The sequence below is a fragment of the Nicotiana attenuata genome, unplaced genomic scaffold, assembly GCF_001879085.1.
Source record: "Nicotiana attenuata strain UT unplaced genomic scaffold, NIATTr2, whole genome shotgun sequence".
Lineage (NCBI taxonomy): Eukaryota > Viridiplantae > Streptophyta > Magnoliopsida > Solanales > Solanaceae > Nicotiana > Nicotiana attenuata.
The window spans coordinates 103,460-123,763 of NW_017670320.1; the positions used below are offsets into that span (position 1 = coordinate 103,460).

Genomic DNA, 20,304 nt, shown 5'->3' on the forward strand with positions numbered 1-20,304 from the left:
CTCCATAACTGAGTTTGCTGGCCTTGATGGTTGAGCAGTTTGTATGCTGAGTTCACTGCAAAAGAGCCACTACTATGCCTTGTCCATTTAACCCTATCCTCCTCCACTGTGGTCCCCTTGAACTGATCAAGAGCATTCAAAAATTCAGTGAATCTAGGCAACTCCCAGTCATTTAGTTCTCTTCTAAAGTTGAAAGTCCATCCATGTTGGTCCCAACTGTCTTCCACCGTAGCTTCATTATTCAAACTCAAAACTTTCATGTCACTGAAAAGGTCTTTCAAAGGTCCATGTCCTAGCCAATTATCATTCCAAAAGGATGTTTTCCTCCTATTCCCTACTACAATAGAAACATTCTCAGCAAAAAGAGGCCAATAAGCCCTGATGGACCTCCAGACACTAACCCCATATGTTGTTGTCACTGCTCTAGGTATCCATTGTCCCTCTAGTCCATATTTTTCAGTGATGACCTGTCGCCATAGAGTTTGATCTTCCCTGCCAAACCTCCAAAGCCATTTCATGAGTAGGCTTTTATTATGTAGTCTCAAGCTTCTTATGCCTAAGCCCCCAGATTTCTTGCTTTGTGTCAAAACCTTCCAGTTGACCAAGTGATAACCTCCCTTCTCCTTATTTCCTTGCCAGATGAAATTCCTTCTCATAACATTAATCATTTTCTCTATTTTTGTAGGAATAGGAAAAAGGGACATCATGTATGTGGGAAGTGCATCTAAGACACTGTTAACCAATGTTACTTTGCCTCCCCAGGGATATGTACTGGCTTTTCCACTTAGCCAATCTTTTCTCACATCTTTCTAATACCCCACTCCAAATGTGTAACGACTTGTTTTTAGAACCCAATGGCATACCTAAGTAGGTTGTAGGAAGAGTTCCAACTGTGCATCCAAGAACGTCTGTCAGCCTTTGTATATCAGTTACCTCATTTACTGGAAAAATGAGGCTTTTCCTCCAATTGACATGTAAACCAGAGTCTGCCTGAAAAATTGTTAGAATTATCCTGAGATATCTTAGCTCTTTTTCTTTTGCATCACAAAATACCAAAGTATCATCTGCATATAGTAGATGAGTTACCTCCATTCCACCTACACTACTTGCCACCTTAAAACCAGTCATCCACCTATTGTTATTTGCTACCTTTATCATGTTATTTAGACCTTCCATTGCTATTAGGAACAAAAAGGGGGAAAGAGGGTCACCCTGTCTCAAGCCTCTATGTGAAGGGAAGAAACCTTCTGGGGAACCATTGATGAGAACGGAGAACCTGACTGAGCTTATGCAGAAGAGCATCCATTTAATCCACTTTCTTCCAAAACCCATAGATTTCAGCATTTTAAGAAGAAAAACCCAGCTCACATGATCATATGCTTTCTCAATATCAAGTTTGCAAAGAATTCCAGGTGTCTTCATCTTTAGCCTTGAATCAACACATTCATTAGCCACTAGTGTTGCATCCATTATCTGTCTCCCCTTTATGAAAGCCATCTGATGTCTATCTACTAGCTTGGAGATCACTGTTTTCAATCTCTCGGTCAAAACCTTAGAAATAATTTTGTACACAGACCCAATTAAGCTAATAGGCCTAAAATCTCTTAACTCTCGAGCTCCAATCTTCTTCGGTATAAGGGCTATATAAGATGCATTAAAGCTCTTCTCAAAAAACTCATGTTTATGAATATTTCTCAAGGTTTGCATAACATCTTCCTTTACAATATCCCAGCAAGAATGAAAAAATCCCATAGTATATCCGTCTGGCCCAGGTGCTTTGTCTGAAGCACATAATTTTACCCCTGCGCAAACTTCATCCTCTTCAAATGATCTTTGTAACCACTGCTTCTCACTCTCACTTATACAAGGACAATCAGCCAAAACAACCTCTGGTCTCCATTCCTCTGTTTCAGTGTAAAGTTTTTGGTAGAAGGATAGAATTTCCCCTTTTATAGTCTCTGGATTCTCCACCGTCACACCATTAACTTCTAGCTTATCAATTGTGTTATTTCTCCTATGTGCATTTGCCATTCTATGAAAAAAAATTGTGTTCCTATCCCCTTGCTTGAGCCAAAGAACTCTAGATCTCTGTCTCCAAGCTATCTCCTCATTTTTTGCTATATCTTCCAGCTTCATGAACATGCTGGCCTTCTGCAAAAGCTCATCTTCAGGTAGATTTCTAGTTTCCTGTACAACATCCATTTCTGCCATGGAACTTAGAAGTTGAGTTTTCCTTACTTCAAAGTTACCATGATTTGTACCATTCCACTCTTTTAGTTTTCCTTTCAGCATCCTCAATTTGCAGGCCAGAATATAATCAGGTCTACCTTGTACCTCAAAAAAAAGCCACCACATTTCACCATGTCACTAAAACCTGCCACCCCAAGCCACCAATTCTCGAACTTGAAATAAGACTTATGATTCTCCCAATCTCCGCATTCTAACAGTAAGGGAGCATGGTCAGAAGAGACTCTAGGTAACAGTGTTTGGGAAATATTCCTGAATTCATCATTCCATTCCGTAGAGAATAGAAACCTGTCTATCCTTGAAAAAGCTTGCTGATTGTCACCCTTTGCCCATGTAAAACTTCCTCCGATAAGAGGAGGATCCACCACTTCCATGTCATTAATGAAATCAGAGAACTCTATCATGGATCTCGTCATTCTCCTACAATTTTTCCTCTCATTTACAAATCTAGCTGTGTTAAAATCCCCGCATATTACCCAGGGACCATCAAAAAGTCCCCTAGTATCTGCAATTTCCATCCACATAAGATGTCTTTCCACCCTGTTGCAAGGTGCATATACCCATGTGAGATGCCATGAGAACTCCTCTGTCATCGAGCTGAATCTACAAGTAATTGTGGATATTCCAGTGGTGATCACCTCTCCTCTCCATGCCCTATTATCCCATAAAATAAGAATTCCCCCCCCTTCTCCCATTTGATTGCAAGCAACAAAACTCTACCCTTCTATTGGTCCATATTTGCTTGACTAATGGTTCAATATTTCCCTCTAACTTAGTTTCTTGAAAGCAATAAATGTCTGCTTTCCACCTTCGTATCAAACTGTTCACTAACCTTCTCTTTTCCCTTCTATTCAATCCCCAAACATTCCACGAGATAATTTTTATCTTCATGGTTCACTTCTGGAAATTGACCTCCCCCTTGCTCTTTTCCCCTCATCTTTATACGTCACATTGAAAACCAGTTTTTCCACTTCCTTTGCCCCCTTTTGTTTTGGAGTACCACAGTTGGCAGTAGGAGTTTCTGTCATCTCTTCCTTCCTTTTGGCATCTAGTACTCTTCAATTGGTCTACAATCACCAATGGATGATTAATATCCACCTCTTGTAATAACACAAGAGTCCATAAATTTTAAAGGCAAAACTGCATCTTTTGGTACCTAGATTTCAAGGATTGTGCATTTTTTGTCTTAATTTATTAATTATGCACATAATACCTTAATTTTAACATTTAAGTGTAAATATTGGATCTCATCCTAACGGTGGTAACTTCCTGATATAAAAATTCATGTGTCTCGGATATGACACATTTTTAATATAAATTGACGTCAAACCTCTAACAATGCAAAAAATCCTTCTGATATACTATTCACCTTAGTTTTATTTTACAATATTAATGAAAAGTGAATTTTAAGTAAATTGAAATCCTATCTCAATTAAGTGATTTTTCAAAAAAAAATTATCAATCAATAGATACTCAAGAAACCAGTAAAAACTCTCATTCTTGAAAAAACTTTTCTGTGCTATTTAATCAAAATTCTACTGTAGTAAAACAAAAACAAAAAAAAATAACCTACCTCTTAAATAGAACAAATAATTTCTACAGGATTGTAATATTCTTTTGTTTAATTATCTAATATTCAGTTGAAACTCCAGCGAAATTACAATTATTGAGATAATATTTTACTTTACATAAAAGATCAGACTCATATTTTACCATAGATATGTTAAGACAAAAACTAAGGCAAAATACTATATTAAGAGGAACTGAATGCATATTAGAAGCTTGGCTTTAATTGATGACTCCATCCACAAAGAAAATGGATATACAAGTGAAAACAGACTTAGAATGCTTAGAAGATTACAAATAGGTTAATTCTCTTTTTCCACCCAAAAGTTAACAACCATTACGATGACATCGTATTTTGCATGTTATGTTAAAGTTAATGTATTTACAAACTCAAAAAAGCAGAACAGAAATGCACTACCTGTAAAAATTAGGCACTAAAATTGCAATTTTACTAAATAATTTCTACTGGCTATGAAGCCTGGCATTTCATTTATTTTCTATGAACCAAAGCAACCAGGCAACTTCACCTTGCAGAATATTTTACATTTTCCCATCCCTACAAAAGTTCAAGGCCCAAATTAACAGATTGGCACCAAATTATATGTTGTTCAGTAAAACTCACTAACAGAGAACCAAAAAAAAGCTGTCTAAAGTCGGTTTGATATGATCAGTGTTTATCAAAATCCAAGCCCACGAACTCTACAAAACTGTATTCAGGCTATTCCTGAAGAGATTGTATTTTTTGTACAGGGACTGAATTTGGAAGGTTCACCCAAAAAGAAAAGATTGAATTTGGCAGGTGAATTCCTTGATCCCTTCACACTTCCTGGACATGAAATACTTCGAGGGAAACAAATGCTTTAGGCAATATGCGATCACATTACTACTGTCGCTCCTCTATTAACCTTAGTCTGGAGATAGGAAAAGGCAGCTTCTGAAAATTATTTGATAATACTGTATAAACGTATGAATGTAACTCTCCAAGAGATACAAATTTTAAGAACTCCAACACCTAAAACCCTAAATCCAGGGAAACTTGGCTTCCACAAACTTGCTACCTAAGTAATAATATAAGTAAACACAATAACAGACATCCAAAAATAACAAGGAAGCCTTTGTGACAGGAAATCCAAAACAAAATACTAAACCTACATTTTCGAATTAACGAGTGCTAGAGCCCATGAATAATACTTCTAAAGTAATGGTTAAGTCCCCACTATTTATTCTTCAGCACTTTGGGCAGACAACAACAACAACCCAGTGGATTTCCACAAGTGGGGTCTGGGGAGGGTAGGGTAGCATGTACGCAGCCTTACCCCTACCCCGGAAGGGCAGAGAGGCTGTTTCTGATAGACACTTTTGGCAGACAAATGATAACTATTATACTTTAGGCCTTTGTGGCCGCTAAACTGCGTCACATTAATGCTTGCCTAATAGATCAAGCTAAACCCTTCTCTAATTATGGTATCTTTCTATCATTATCAAGAAGTTCTGGAAAAGGTAATCAACATACTATAACTTACTGAATGAATCATACCTCTCCATGTGTTTGAAAATTCCAACAAGGGATGCCATTTGAAAAATTCAGAAAATAAATGTTCCCGTCATAACATCCGATAACAACCTGTAAGTGAGATCCCAATCAGCTGATGTAAAACTTACAATTTAGAAAACTACGATAGAAAAAAGTTAACCTCTATAACCTGAGAAAAGTCATGTAGAATTGCTGCTGAGCTCTCAACACGTCCTTGTAATTTGACCTCCCACAAAACAAGACCACTAAACACATTTGTAGTGAAGTAGTAGTCAGATGCTTTTCATCACCCAAGCCAGAAAACCATCTCAAATTAAGCATAAAATTACTCATATGTCGATAAAGAAACAGAGAGCTAGAGTCGAGAAATAAGAACTGAGTCAACAATGCAGCCATCCGGTAAGCATTGCATGGACTAGTCCACAAGGAAGTCACCTTTCTCACAGCTCAAGCAACAATGGCAAAGGTACACCAAAACGGCCAAGCATACACTATCATAGGCAACACCAAATTTCGAATAACAAATTGCAAACATGGAACAATCACACGCAAACAACACATGGAAACCTGAAATTAAAAGCAATGAGAAGCTTTCACTCAAGATTGAACCACAGTTATACAAATAATGTTAACGTCATGAGAAAAATTCGCTAACCAATGTTAGATAAATTATGTAAACACATTAGACTTAGATGTAATATATAAAAGTGTATCTAAGCCGCAAGAAGTATAACCATAAACATTGAAAAGCTTGAAATTAAAAGGATCAATCGCATGACATGCTGCTTCACAAAATCTTCCTATATTTCTCTTATTTCTCACATGGTATCAGAGTTTTGGTAAAATTAGTTGAGCATTCACTTGCAACAACAGAAGAAGAAACATCTCGTGGACATGCATTCTACGACAACCATCGCAGTTGTCCCGAGCTTTCCTTGTTGCTCACGAGTGTTGCGCATCAATCAGTATCACCACGTGACTCTGGATAATCTTATGAATGAAACCAAGAAATTGCATCTTTGTTGGAGGCCAGCATGCCCTTCACACTCACACAGTGCCGCACATGACCAGCTCTAGCCATATTCTGCTAATCTCTTGGATCAATCGGCGTTGATTCTTTCTGCTAAGAAAATCCATTGCACTTGTGGACTAATGTGACCACAGTAAAACTAAGCAAGGACCTTAGGTTAGGGTGCCACCAAGAAATCTCGGTATCCTCACTTCCTGATCAATTTATTACAATTTTAAACATCCTAAAGCACGACCTAACCTGAATCCTACCACAAGTGATATCCAAGCTTCTCCGATCACCAGAACAAGTCTTTAAGTGCTCTAGCAATGCCTTCAGATTTTTCATACTCAGATCATCTTTATTTCGTGTTTCAGTAAATTGGAAGTCAACCTATGCCTGTTAAGGGTAGCATTCTTGTCTCCTTATACGGTATTGAGTAATTCTCACCTCATCACCAGCTTTTTGCGTAGAGTTAGGCTCAAGGTCCGTTTCTTTTACATGGTATCAACGCCAGTCGCCAGACACGTCCATGCTCTTCGTTTAATCAATAATGGTCTTCCATGTTATATTTCCATATTCCGGATGTCCGATCTTGGACGACCGGGGGTTATTAGAGCCCCAAATTGGTTTAGGGTATAAGTTGTCTTCTTATATATTATTAGGTAATCTTTACTTTATGAACTAACTTTTGAGGTTGAGTTTAGTTCAAGGTCCATTTTCTTTACCATATCAAACGACTAACCAAAATGACGTTTGAATATAGTAGTGAGATGCAACTTGTATTTGGTAATCAAGTGCACTTCATATTGCATCAAACCCGACAATCCACGAGAGGATTAAGCACATAAAAATCAAATGTCACTTTACTAGTGAAAGATATTCACATATAATATCATCATAAAGTTCATAAAGTCAAATGATCAACTTAGAGATATGATCATCAACTCCCTCGCCAGTCCTCGAACTGCTTAAATGCTTTCTCTATCCTATATCTTAGGACAACAACAACACACCCGGTATGGTCCCACAAGTGGGGTCGGAGAAGGATGGGGTGTACGCAGACCTTACCCCTACACAAGGTAGAGAGGCTACCCTATATCTTGTGACTTGACAAAAAGATTAAGATGTTAACTTGACTTATAAGTTATTATCTTAGTGATACCAGAAGCACATTCAATAATAGATGAAAAGTTAGCTAGATAAAGAAACATCACATTATGTAGAAATTTGATTAATTGAATTTGAATTCTTAAGCATTAAAACTTGCAAAACTATGAAATGGTGTCAAACACTTTGGGACGTTGCAAAAAAGGAGTAACACAAATATTGGCACAAAGGGAATATGTAACAAGCTCATTACATACGATTAGTATGCACTAACTTGAATGGGAGTGTTAGACAAGCTATGGGTGCATAGTCACCAGTCCGGCTTTGATTGGTATTTCTTTTTCCTTAGTGATTGGAAAGGAGGGCGCGTGAGTATGTTATATAAAGGGAATGCGGAAGCATCAAATGGTGAAGAGAGGCGGCTCGACAAGGAAGGAATGGGAATCGTCAAGGTACAATCTTGTTAGATAAGCTATGAGTAAATTAAACCTATGTAGTAAAAAAAAGTTCGTAGCGGTGTGCCATATCAGAAATATATACTTCTATCCTGAAAAGTGTGATACTACCAAACAATTGCAGTGATATGACAGGTATAGCAGAGAGCTTTCCACAATGCAACCCATCAAGTTTAGTCCGTGCGTCAATATTTGGACATTCCAATCCAAAGAGGACCCTTTTTGGGGGTCAAAGCCTAGATCAAAACTGTCAATAGTGTATGGAGACCAATCGGGCAACGTATCCCATCCTAAGCTAATCCAAGTGGATGTAGGACTCATGTGTAAGAAATTTGTCCTTCACACACTCTTTTTTTATCTTTTCTTGATTTTCACAATCACAATCATCTTAGACAAACATGCGGGGTTACCTTGTTGCATCAATGCAAAAGAATTTGTGGGAGTGAGCTCCAATAAACAGATAAGCACTTCTTTCTTTAAATACAACTAGTGGTGATGCATCAACACAAGATTCCATGTAGACCATCCACCGTTCTCGCATGAAACCTCTTTTATCACGTGGAACTTCCCAAGACAACATAGATCGGCAATGGTAACCCTCACATCCGGTATCATGCCTTACTTTGTTGCACCGGCTGTAGGAACATGAAACCTGTGTCATAGTTGAATTATTCATATCTCTTCCATTAACATCGTCGGGATCAATATACAAATCTGAATCCGTTTTCAAACGTTTAATGGGATAATCACTTGTCAAACTCAAAGAGGTACTGCTATCAAGACCAGGCATCCAAGATTTATTAGAAGGAAGCTTGCTTTTTCCTTGCACTTTCGAGTTCACTCCCACTAAAGCATCAGCTCTAAGCTCACGGCTAGAGGACACTTTTTTATGTAGAATGGCCTTCTGAAGTTTCAATGGAGTTGGAAAAGTATACAAGTCCTTCATATTAATTCCTAGATTATAGGAGACATAAGCTGCTGATAGAGAATTGCCACCCATCTCAAAGAAGTCATCATCAAGGGAGATCTTGTCAACAACCATCAGAGCATCAGAAAAAGCCTGTCCAACCAAAGTTAAAGAAAGTGTTAGAAAACACATCACCGGAAGGACAAATAATATATTGACTAGAGAACAAGAGACTCACGACAATATGACAGCACGCATTCATTATTCAACAGCTAACCTTAACAATGATAATGAGTCAGTTACTGGTCAACTTTAGGAACAAGCATGTAATGTTCAAGTCTTCAAGAGTAACAGTCAAGAGTACTATTTAAAGTCTACAACACCTCCTCCTTTCTCATAGATTAGCTTCATTATTTGTATTGTAGCTAAGTTACAACACCATCAAAGCACACCACTGCTCCAAGAGTAGATTTCAAGGCATACTCAAGAGTAAATTGAAGGCTAGACATTTTGGAGTCTGCCAGGCATGACACGTTCGCTGAGGTGTACCAGTTTGGGTCTAGCGCACCTCAAGGCAATATATGAACCCTCTACCACCCCCTTTTTTGGGATAAGATAAATTCCCTCTACCACCCTTTTCCAGCAGATAAATCAGCTGTGAAATCTCTGCAGCTTCACAGTATACTAACCAAACAGCAGGAAAGACTTTGAATTACCAAAAGAGGATTTACAGCTCATTTTCCCCATGAAAGCAAAAGAATCATGTTCAGAAGCATAAGAGATATAAATAGTATAAAGACATCTTTTTCATTTCATCTATTTTTTGGTGGTAAAGGATACATAGAAAGTTGGGATAGCTTGATAGATATATGTCTTTAATCCATTTGCACAGCTTGTACATATTTTTGACACAATCTCGGAGTGATATTGTAGAAAATGGATAAAAGAACAGGTTTTCTGTGATTACACAACCTGATTACTCCCTCAAGTAATTTTTTAATTTGGTTGATTACTCCCACAAGATATTGTGAATTAAATAGTGTTTACAAGTTGCCTGAAAGAAAGAGGAGGCATATATAAAAACCCTATAATTCTTCCAGTTACATGGTCTGGCATTTGGAATCCTTTACATATTACAACTTATCCAGGCATCCTATGATCTTGACGGTCTACACGTGATTTTTCTTCACAACTACATCTTATTATATTTAACCAAAAATATTCACATTTTAATCATAGGCAGACTTAGTACTGAATGAAAATCGAAGCATGAAAACTGAAAACAAAATTGCTAATTCCATATTACAACAGAATCACAACCTTTAATAAAGCTGACATCTAGTTAAATACCTTTCGTATAACATTAATGAGATCGATATCTTGAGTTTCTTCAATCTCAATACAGTTACCTGCCTCAGAAGCTGCTGAAGTGGCCAAATTCTTGTAATCCACTTTCCCTGAGGAAGACACAGGAAATGATTCAACAAAGTAGAAACGAGCAGGAACCATTACCGGGGGAAGTTTGCTGGCTATCCAGCATCTAATTGAGGACCTGAAGAACTCAAGGTTGCTTTCCTTTTGCTTGAGCAGTAAATATGCTTCAAGAAGTAAAATATCTCCTTGAACACAACAAGAAACTACAGCAGCATCAGCTACTTCTTGGTGTTCCCTCAAAACGCTTTCAACCTCCTCCAAAGCAATACGCTGCCCACTGATCTTTACAGTGCGGTCTTTTCTCCCGATACAAACCAGGTTGCCATCTGAAAGCTTTCTGCCAAAATCTCCAGTTCTAAAGTAACACTTCATTTCATTTTTAGCACTCTCAGCATCAGCTACTTCTTGACGTAATTCAACGTTATCCAATGGAAAAATAGAAGGATGACAAAAGTATCCGGCAGCAACACAACTTCCACTGACACATATCTCTCCCTCATCAGGAGAATTTTCCCCAACAAGAACCACATCACAATTTCCAATGGGAACGCCTATTGGAACACTACCCGGTGCATCTTGCTCCAACATTTGGGGCAACCACTTGCAGTCAAAATATGTGCAGTCACCAGAAACCTATTTCAAACATCCAAAGTATTGGTGAAGAGCACGGAGAAGATAGTGGATTAAAGTGATAGGTGACATAAGCTACTTTTTTGCTTAAGAAAAATCTTAAATTGGTCTCAATGTTGTTACTTTGTTTTGCTCCCTTCTTTTCATTTTAAATTGATGAAGTCAAGCTTGTTACGTTCCCCCTTTTTTTTCTGGAAAATAAGCATGACATCATTACAAGCTATTCTCAAATAAGCTTCATTGCGATAGTTATGAACGAAAATTGAACTTAGACAGCCGATGAAGTAATAAGAAATGAAGCTTTGAGTTGCTTGTAGCAGCCATATCCTCCTCCAAGAAGTGGTTAGATCACAACAACAACAACCCACTCACTGAAAAAACGATCATCCAGCAATAGAACAGTAGTCATGTTATAATTACATAAAAGAAAATGTATGTGCTTAGTGCATCAACTCTTTCACTGCATTGTATACATAATTATACAAGCAGATACCAGAAAGAGTATTAAGCTGAAATTTCAACATCACCAGCCCCCTCCTCTCTGTGCCTCTTTTCCCCCACCTAAGCACTCCCAAAACCATCTTCTGTAACCTCCTTTACAGCATGCCTCCACTCCTCTGCCAATGATTACCACCCCATGGTCCAGAAAGGTTCGGGAAAGTGGTTGCAGTAGCTAATGGTGAGATTGTAGGCAATGGTAGTGGGGAAAGAGGACAAAGGGGAACTAAACCGGTGTGGCTATATTATTTGAATTGAACTTAGTTAACCACATGAGCAAAAGTAGAGTACTAGCTCAAATCACAAATATTCTTTTTGACAAGGTAACATAATTTCATTTAATATGGAAAATCTCCAGTATACAAGACATATACCAAAAAGGAGAGCGCCAACATAAAACTCAGATAACAGTTATGAATTAACACAGATTAAAGGCTAATATGCACTGGATAACACAGATTAAAGGCTAATATGCACTGGATATGGTCACAGGCACTAAGAAATTGAATTTAAGCTAAAATTCAAGAACTAACATAAGTTTTCCACATTTAATCTCCAAACTAAAGTGATTCTATCGAGTAGAAAAGGTGGCAATAAAAGGGTGAAGAAAATAAGGATGGAAATAGGCATCTTGTTTGATATGAGATAGCATTACTTAAAGTTTCTCTTTTCCTAGTGGTCCAGACATCAGAACTTACAAGAACATAAGTGACCAAAAGTAACTCGCAAAGGAACATGAATCTTTTTTCCTTCCAAGCGATTCAGTATTAGAACTTGCATGGACTTGATTAACCCAAAAGTAAATCAGAGACGGAAATTTACCTCTGTACTTCCATATAGATTAAGAATAGAAATCAGGGGCAGCAACTTGACAAGCATCTTCCACAGCGACATATCAAAAACTTCACCACTTAGTACTACAAGTTTTAATGAAATCTGAACTGTAGAATAATATATGCTCTGCAGAGCCGGAAGAAACACCCTTATAAGAGATGGAACTGCCACGAGCCTGCTAATAGAGTATTCCTGAGATAAATGATGGAAAAAATAATGGAATAACAGAAGTCTGGGTAAGCAACTTGACAAGCATCTTCCACAGCAACATATCAAAAACTTTACCACTTAGCACTAGAAGTTTTAGGAAAATCTGAACTTTAGAATAGTATATGCTCTGCAGGGCAAGAAGATCGCCATTATAAGAGATGAACTGCCACAAGCCTGCTAATAGAGTAGTCCTGAAGATAAATAATGGAATATTTTTGAATATTTTATGCTCTCAACAACAACAACAACCCAGTAATGAATATTTTATGCTCTCATAGTACGCAAAGGAATAAAGAATAGGGAAAAGGTCCAAATTTGATGCTATACAATTCGAAATTGCTCAATTTTATCCTCTGTTAATCCTTGGTCCATTCACACCCTTGCGGTTAGCAAATCATCTCGTATTTTCCCTTGTCGTTAAGGGAGCTGTAGCATGAAATGGGTGGACGACACATGTCAAGATACCTCGAGAAAAAGGGTCAAAATTTACCCCTCTAATTTTGACTGAGTTTTAAACTTAGCCTTGGGTTGCAGCTACATTACGGGCCAAGAGCAAAAATGAGAGCTTTGCAAATGTTGCTCAATTTCGAATGCATCGGCAAATTTGACCGTTTCCCATAAGAATATTGGAAAAGATTTCCTCTATATTTAGAGGAAAGAATAGTGGCTCAAATTTTAATTTGCAAAAGAGAAATCAGTGAATAGATGCAAGCCAGAGAAGAGGTTCAAGAACCAAGGCAGGCAGCAGAAATGCAAAAGAAAAGACCAAAAATTCCCCACCCAGATAGCCAGACCAGCGCATGTTATTGACCAACCACAAATCCATTGAATAAAGGTAGCTTAATAATTTTAATACAGCAACATTATCAGTGCCAGAAAACTACCAAGAATGGCACAGAGCTTTTTTTCGTGCAATATTTGAAAATTTCATAATCATAGATTCACAAAGTAAACATTACCCACTTGAACTTCTTGCAACTTACTGCCACCAATAACAGTCATTTAGATTATATAACATTCAAATTCCAAAGAAAATAAGAGGTGTACCAGCACCCCCACCCTTCAATTAGAGAGAGAGAGAGAGAGAGAGAGAGAGAGAGAGAGAGAGAAGACAATGATTAGTGTATGTGCAGCAGCATTTTAGCTTAGTACAGAATTATCAGCAACCAATACAGCAGCTAGAGTACAAATTAATCAAGGAACTCATGCAGATACTAACTATAGAAGTCTAAATAATGTTAGAGAAAGCTAAGTGATCATCGAAGCAGTAACCTAGATATAAATTTTACTTGATTAACAAGCACCCAATCCAGCAGCACCTGAGCAAAAATACTTGCTTTATGTTTGTAATTGTTAGAGAACAACAATTGGTTAATGGACACGAAAGCCCATACTGTTGTTGTCTACCACATGAGAAATAATGCACACCCTTTTAAAAACACTGTCAAGTAACAAAAATTCAAGGATAAATAACCCTTTGCATATACCTGTAAAAGATTGACTACACAAAATATATTGTCCTTCAGCTGATTGAAAGGAGGTATGACCAACGTACAATTAGCAAGTATAGATCCTAAAAATTCTTGCAAATGGTCAATGAAGCTTATTGATGTTTTGAAAAGAAGGATTTCTTCTTTTTGAAAGGGATATGATTCTTGCATCCACAAAAAGCGATTCAGAAGACCTGCAAGCGTATGATTAAATAAATTGAGTTAGTGCCTAAAGGAAAGCGAAAACTATAAACGCATAAATTACGTATCGGGGCAATTTAAATTGATGACAAATGGTTGAACAATCCAAAGGATGTACAACTCACCTACTTCAGTGCCACATACACCCTTAGGTTTTCCAGTCGATCCAGATGTGTACATCAAGTAGCAGAACGATCTCAACCTTTCACTTTCACAAGGCCAGCCTAACAACGAATCAAATTTTTTTGGGATGAAATCCTCCATTGACATACAAAAGACAGGATAACTGCCTTTATCAATGAGCCATTGTAATTTGTCAAGCTGATGACAAGTTCCGCCAACAGAAGATCCATAGCCGACGATAAGACTAGCTTTCGAAGAAGAAGTTACCAATAGTACCCTTTCGTTTTGCCAAGATGGATCTAAAGGCAGAAATGCTTCTCCGCACCTCAAAACGGATAGAACAGCAACAATGTACTCAACTGAAGGTTCCATATATATTCCAACTATTCTAGGGCAATATGTTTTATGGAGCTGTTTATACTGCTTTAAACCTTGATCAGAAGACCCCAAGATTGACTGGCCCTTAGAACTGCAGTTATTTGCAGTATGATGCATATTAACTACTAGCCATGAAAAGATGCAATGCCTAATTAGTTTACTCATAAAGTGATCATCAACATCTGGAAGGATTCAATAGCCAACAATAGAAAACCAAAAGATTTCAAGAAAGCAAGTATAACATTGTCACATTCTTTTACAAACCATAAAAAAACACAGATTATGGCACACTACAAAAAGAAGAACTTGGCTACTACAACAAAAATTTAAACATATTTTTATTGTAATTCATGAAGGCCCAAAATAATCATAAACTTTCAGTTTCTGAGGCAGTTGAATTCATGAGTCAATGCAATTAATTATAAAAATTAATGGAAAAGGTCTAAATTTGCCCCTGTGCTATCTGAAATTGCTCAATTTTTCTCTCCGTTATACTTTTTGGTGCATTCATACGCTTGCCGTATTTTGGTGCATTCGTACCCTTGCCATTAGCAAATCTATCTCGTATTTTCCTTTGCCATTACAGAAACTCCACCGTGAGATGGGTGGACTCTACGTGTCCAAATTCTTCGAGAAAGAAGATTCAAATTTACCCCTAACTTTTGCCTATTCTTTAAAATTACCCTCAGCTTGGAGCTGGAGCTCTGTTAGGGGACAAAGGCAAACACGAGATTTTTCCAGATGGTAGGGTAAGATTCGACCATCCAATAAACCTTGGGCGAAGTTGCTCAATTTTGGATAGCACAAGAGCAAATTTGACCCTGTTCTAAAGGAAAATTAGAAAGCCAAATGCCAAAAAAAATCAGGAAAGCACGGCTATAAGCCTGCAACATGCACGAGATAATTCATATTCAGTCATTGAATCCAGGAGAGTAGGGAAGGTAATTAAGCAAGATTTATTCTCCAAACTAGACAAAAGGCAGATGTTCACAGATTACATGAATATGGTTTATCCAAAAAAAAGCAAACAGAAATTAAAAATATTAAAACTTTATCTTAATTCGTTAAATGCACAGTTGATCACAAAGTTCAGTTACAAACGCAGACTCTAACACCATCTTTTCTTTTCTTTTCTTTTTTTGATTGTTAGAGGTTAACACCATCTTTTCTTCATCATATAAAAGTATAGCTGAAAGAAGAACTAGTCTACAAAATAATAGCTCGCAAATTATATTACTGGAGAAAGAAGAATTTGATTTTATTCTCCATGGATACTAATTCAATAAATCTTTACGTAAATTACTTAATACCCCATAAAATCACAAATTTCAGTTACCAACGCATACACACATTATACCTGAAGAGGGTTTCAGAAGATTAGGGTCATCGCCACCGTCAAGAATGCAATGGAGCCGTGAACTGAGAGAATCAACGGCGGACAGAACATCGGAATACGTGAAGCACTCGTCACCTTCGTAAACCGGGGGATTAACCGACGTCGTTTTGGAAGATACAAACTCTTCAAACTTCTCGCGTGTTTCTCCGTCACCGTTTTCGGTGCAAAAGAGTTGAAATTCTTTGGCGATTTTGAGACCCCCACAAGCTTGAATCACTGCAATTTTATTGGGGTTGGTTGTAGCAACTTTGTAGAACTCGTGAGATATACAACAAGCGGAAAGCTTGTTGTATGAAACCATCTCCGAGGAACGATTGCGTTTTTCTTCTGGAGAAGTAGAGTGTATTATAGAAACCAAGAACGAAGACAGGAACAGATTTTCGGTTTACTAGTCTTTCAGTAGGCGGTTTGCGGGTATACACTATATCAATAAATATACAACTTTTATTAATTACGTAACAATTATAAAATAATGTGTTTGAGTACTTGAACAAAAAGTAAAGAAAATAATTCATTTATTTTTGCGTTAGGGGTTCGTGCTTTTATGCTCTTATAATAATATAAAAAATATAGATATTTCTTTATTTCTTACTCGAACAACGTTTTCTCTCTTTCTCGATTTTTTGTATAATATCTAAAAATTATATTTAATAATTTTAAAAAATATATTTAATTAAGTACACGTGTCTCTCTTTTAATAGTGATAAACTGTATATAAAATTTTCCCCTTAGACCTAAGCAACTATAAGGACAAGAAAACATCCTAATTATTATGACTCTTATTTCTCCCAAATATATTTATGTTAAACTTCCTACATAATTTAAATAAGAAAATATTTAATGATCAAAATTTTAGTTAATTTTAAAGTACAAAAAAGGTGAATAATATTTCGCTGAGAGTCTCCGTCTTTTAATAAAGTATGAATGTCTATTTCCCTTTATTCAGAAATGCTTTCTATAAAATTTATGTATCAAAAATATAAATACTAGTTTAATAAATACTGCAATTAAATTTAAATTATCCAATGTTTATAGTTGTTATACTCTTTAACTCAAAATAAAAAATATTAGAAATACTTTGGGAATGACACTTAACAGCTGCATTTTAAGTGTACATAATTCAATATATTGTTCAAAAGTTTTATATTTATTAATATGGGGTACACGCGTAATGAACATATCCTATCCATAAATAATTTTATGAATGATAGTATTCTTAGTTTTGGCGACAAATTAATGTTAAATTGTTATAAATAGAATTTTATTTATGTAAATGTCTATATTTAGAGAGATTCTAGGGTTTATTACTTGGTGGCTAAGTCACCCTTTCCCTATAAATAGAGGGGTCCTATTCCATTGTAAATCATCCAATATCAATAAGAATTCTCTCCCTCTACTTTTCTCTGCAATACTCTTCTTCTTCTTCTTTTATTGTTTCATCGCACGTTATCAGCACGAGACTCTAACCAATTGAGTAGAAGCTTTGGGATTGAGCATAATGATTGTCAATTATTCCATGAACTTCCTTCATGATTAAATTCTGGATTTTTAGGTAAGTATTTTACTGTATTTTTCTCTTTTATTCTATACTTTGATTTTAAATACAAGCAAAGACAACAAAGTTTGAGTATAACTCTAATGGAGTTTTAACCACCTGAAGTGGTAAAATTTATATGCCTCGCCATGATCAAATTCATGTATGATTGTGGGCAAAGAATTGAAAACTCGTCCCATTGAATTTGCTCCATTCTCATTCCTTTAAGAGAATGTGATAGCAGTATGTGATAAGTCTGAAAGAAGACAAAATTATTACCGTGAAGGTATCAATAGATGTGGACGTGGCAATAGACGAATTTATAATCGTCATTATCGTGGTAATGAGAATAATAAGGATTCTCAAAATAAGCCTTCACTGTGTAAAGTTGATGTTTGTCATCGATTTGACATAAGATTTCGTAAAGCACATACAGATGCTTATGGTCCATTCATGATGTGAATGTGATAACATCTTATTTATGAATACATATTCATTCTTGGAAGAATATGAACGTGCTAGTGGTAGTGAATATACCACACTCACCTCTAGAGGGAGGTTTGAGATGATATAAGAAAACAATGTCATTATTATGGCATGAATGGTCATTGATCACGTAGCTATTGTACGCCAAAATATTTTGGTAATGTGATTATTAAAGAATAACATTAGTGCAAGAAACATATCTTGCATATAATTTTGACCATAACCATAATGGTATAACTTTCTCTTTAAAAGAGATATTCACCATATGGATGTTGATGAATATGTGGTAGTACAAAATTAATTGAGAACTCTGCAAGAGCCAATTATATTATTTTGGAGAAACACAATTGATTACCAATAAGGTATTGTGTTGTAGTAAGTCTCAAAGAAACTTATTCAGTTTCTAAAGTATTCACGAAAGCGGTTGGTCATACTGAGACTATAAATAAATGAAAGATTTAATATCTTCTATTACTACAACTTGTAGCGGGGTAATATGTATGTGAAAAGCTACCTGCTTTATTCTCCAATTTGTACTACATAAACAAAAGAATACCACAATGAAGTGGATATTTATTGATATAAAAACCCATATCATAATAAACTTGGAGTTTATTCATAATTGCACACATCATGGTGTAAACCTGAAGTTTATCAATATTGATAATTTATGCAGTTGGCATAATTGGTTTAGCCATGTTAACTCAAGTATGATGTGCAAAAAATAAAAGAGAATTCACATGGGTAAATATTAATAACCCGCAACATGGTATTTGCGAGGTAACTTGCTCAATAATTTGATTTAGAGCATAATTTCTAGATTTTTTATTCAAGATAGTTCATCTTGATAAGTTGGTTTACATCACAGTTGGTTTAGAAAAATGATTTATTGAGTGCCTCCACTTAATAGCTAAACGATTGCTTATGAGAACAAAGTTATCTATATCAGTTTGATATACGTTATTGTGACGACCCGACCCGTCGTCTCATGTGTCACTGCTTCGTTTCCCTCATTTTATGCTTCTTCATGTTTCGTTATCGGTATGTGGTGTGTTGGAGTTGATTTGGACTGGTTTTGATAAGAAATGAGACACTTAGTCTCTTTAAGGAAGATTTAAGTTGGAAAAAGTCAACCGGACGTTGACTTATGAGTGAGAAGGTTCGGATGTGATTTCCGGTGATTCGGTTAGCTTCGGGGGATGATTTGTGACTTAGGAGCGTGGTCGGAAGCGATTTTGGAGGTCCGGTGTAGAATTAGGCTTGAATTGGAGAAGTTAGTATTTTGGCGAAATCCGGTTGATAGGTGAGATTTTGATCCGAGGGTCGAAATGGAATTCCGAGAGTTGCAGTAGCTTCGTTAGGTGATTTTGGATATGTGTGCAAAATTTCAGATGATTCGGAGGTGATTTGGTTGGGTTTTTGATCAAATGTGAGTTTCGGAAGTTTTTAAAGAACTTAGGCTTGAATCCGATGAGAATGGATGATTTTAGTGTTGTTTGATGTGTTTTGATGATTGGAACCAGTTTGGATGATGTTTTAAGACATGTTGGTGCTTTTGGTTGAGGTCCCGGGGGCCTCGGGGTGATTTCGGATGGCTATCGGGATGAAATTCAAGTTGAGGAAATGGCAGATTATGCTGGTATCTGGTATGTTCGCTTCTGCGGAAATGGACCGCATAAGCGGTTCCGCAGAAGCGTAATCTTAGTCGCAAAAGCGGTCTGGAGTGGAGTTGGGTAGTTCCGCAGAAGCGGAACACTATTCGCTTAAGCGAGTCCGCAGAAGCGGACAGGCGGTCGCAGAAGCGGGTTTGGCCAGGAGGTGAGCTTCCGCAAAAGCAGAAATTTGTGTCGCAGAAGCGGCCCTTGAGTTTTAATGAAATTTCGCATAAGCGGACAAAAATCGCAGAAGCGGTTTCACGGAAGCGGGCGTGGGGACCGCAGAAGCGGAAACCCCTGAAGCCAGTAGGAGTTTTATATTCATTTTGTTCCACGAGGGTTATGTTATTTCCACCATTTTTAAGCGAGCTTGGGAGCTATTGGATGGAATTGAAAGGGGGTTTCGACTAGGTGTGATTGGAGGTAAGTCCCTTGGCCTAAATACAGGGAACTTTGATAGATTTAACATAGAAATTGGTTGAAATTCTTCAAAAAAAGGGGTAAAGCTAGGGCTTGAGTTTTTGATAATTTAAATTGGGATTTGATAGGTCATTTGAGCTCGGATTTGGGAGTTCTTGGTATGTATGAACTCGTGGCGAGACAAGGA

The 20,304-nt window shown here is 36.9% G+C and overlaps 1 protein-coding gene across 8 annotated transcripts in view; it reads right to left on the reverse strand.

The window, feature by feature from the left end:
- The window catches only part of LOC109237810 (putative acyl-activating enzyme 19), a 25,365-nt gene extending 8,959 nt beyond the window's left edge, over window positions 1–16,406 (reverse strand). For 6 of the 8 annotated variants that reach the window (XR_002069666.1, XM_019404193.1, XM_019404192.1 and 3 more), the window contains exons 1-8: window positions 15,984–16,406; window positions 14,251–14,751; window positions 13,922–14,118; window positions 12,213–12,416; window positions 10,179–10,895; window positions 8,332–8,981; window positions 5,517–5,592; window positions 5,351–5,437 (exon numbers count right to left, since the gene is read on the reverse strand). Coding sequence is in view for 7 of the 8 variants with exons in the window: in XM_019404193.1 (XP_019259738.1) it covers window positions 5,351–5,437; window positions 5,517–5,592; window positions 8,332–8,981; window positions 10,179–10,895; window positions 12,213–12,416; window positions 13,922–14,118; window positions 14,251–14,751; window positions 15,984–16,323 (2,772 nt within the window). In the remaining variant the exon portion in view is untranslated. The remainder of the gene's footprint in view (window positions 1–5,350; window positions 5,438–5,516; window positions 5,593–8,331; window positions 8,982–10,178; window positions 10,896–12,212; window positions 12,417–13,921; window positions 14,119–14,250; window positions 14,752–15,983) is intronic. The other 2 variants (XM_019404191.1, XM_019404196.1) reach the window with 2 other exon arrangements.
- Between the last annotated feature and the right edge of the window lie 3,898 nt (window positions 16,407–20,304).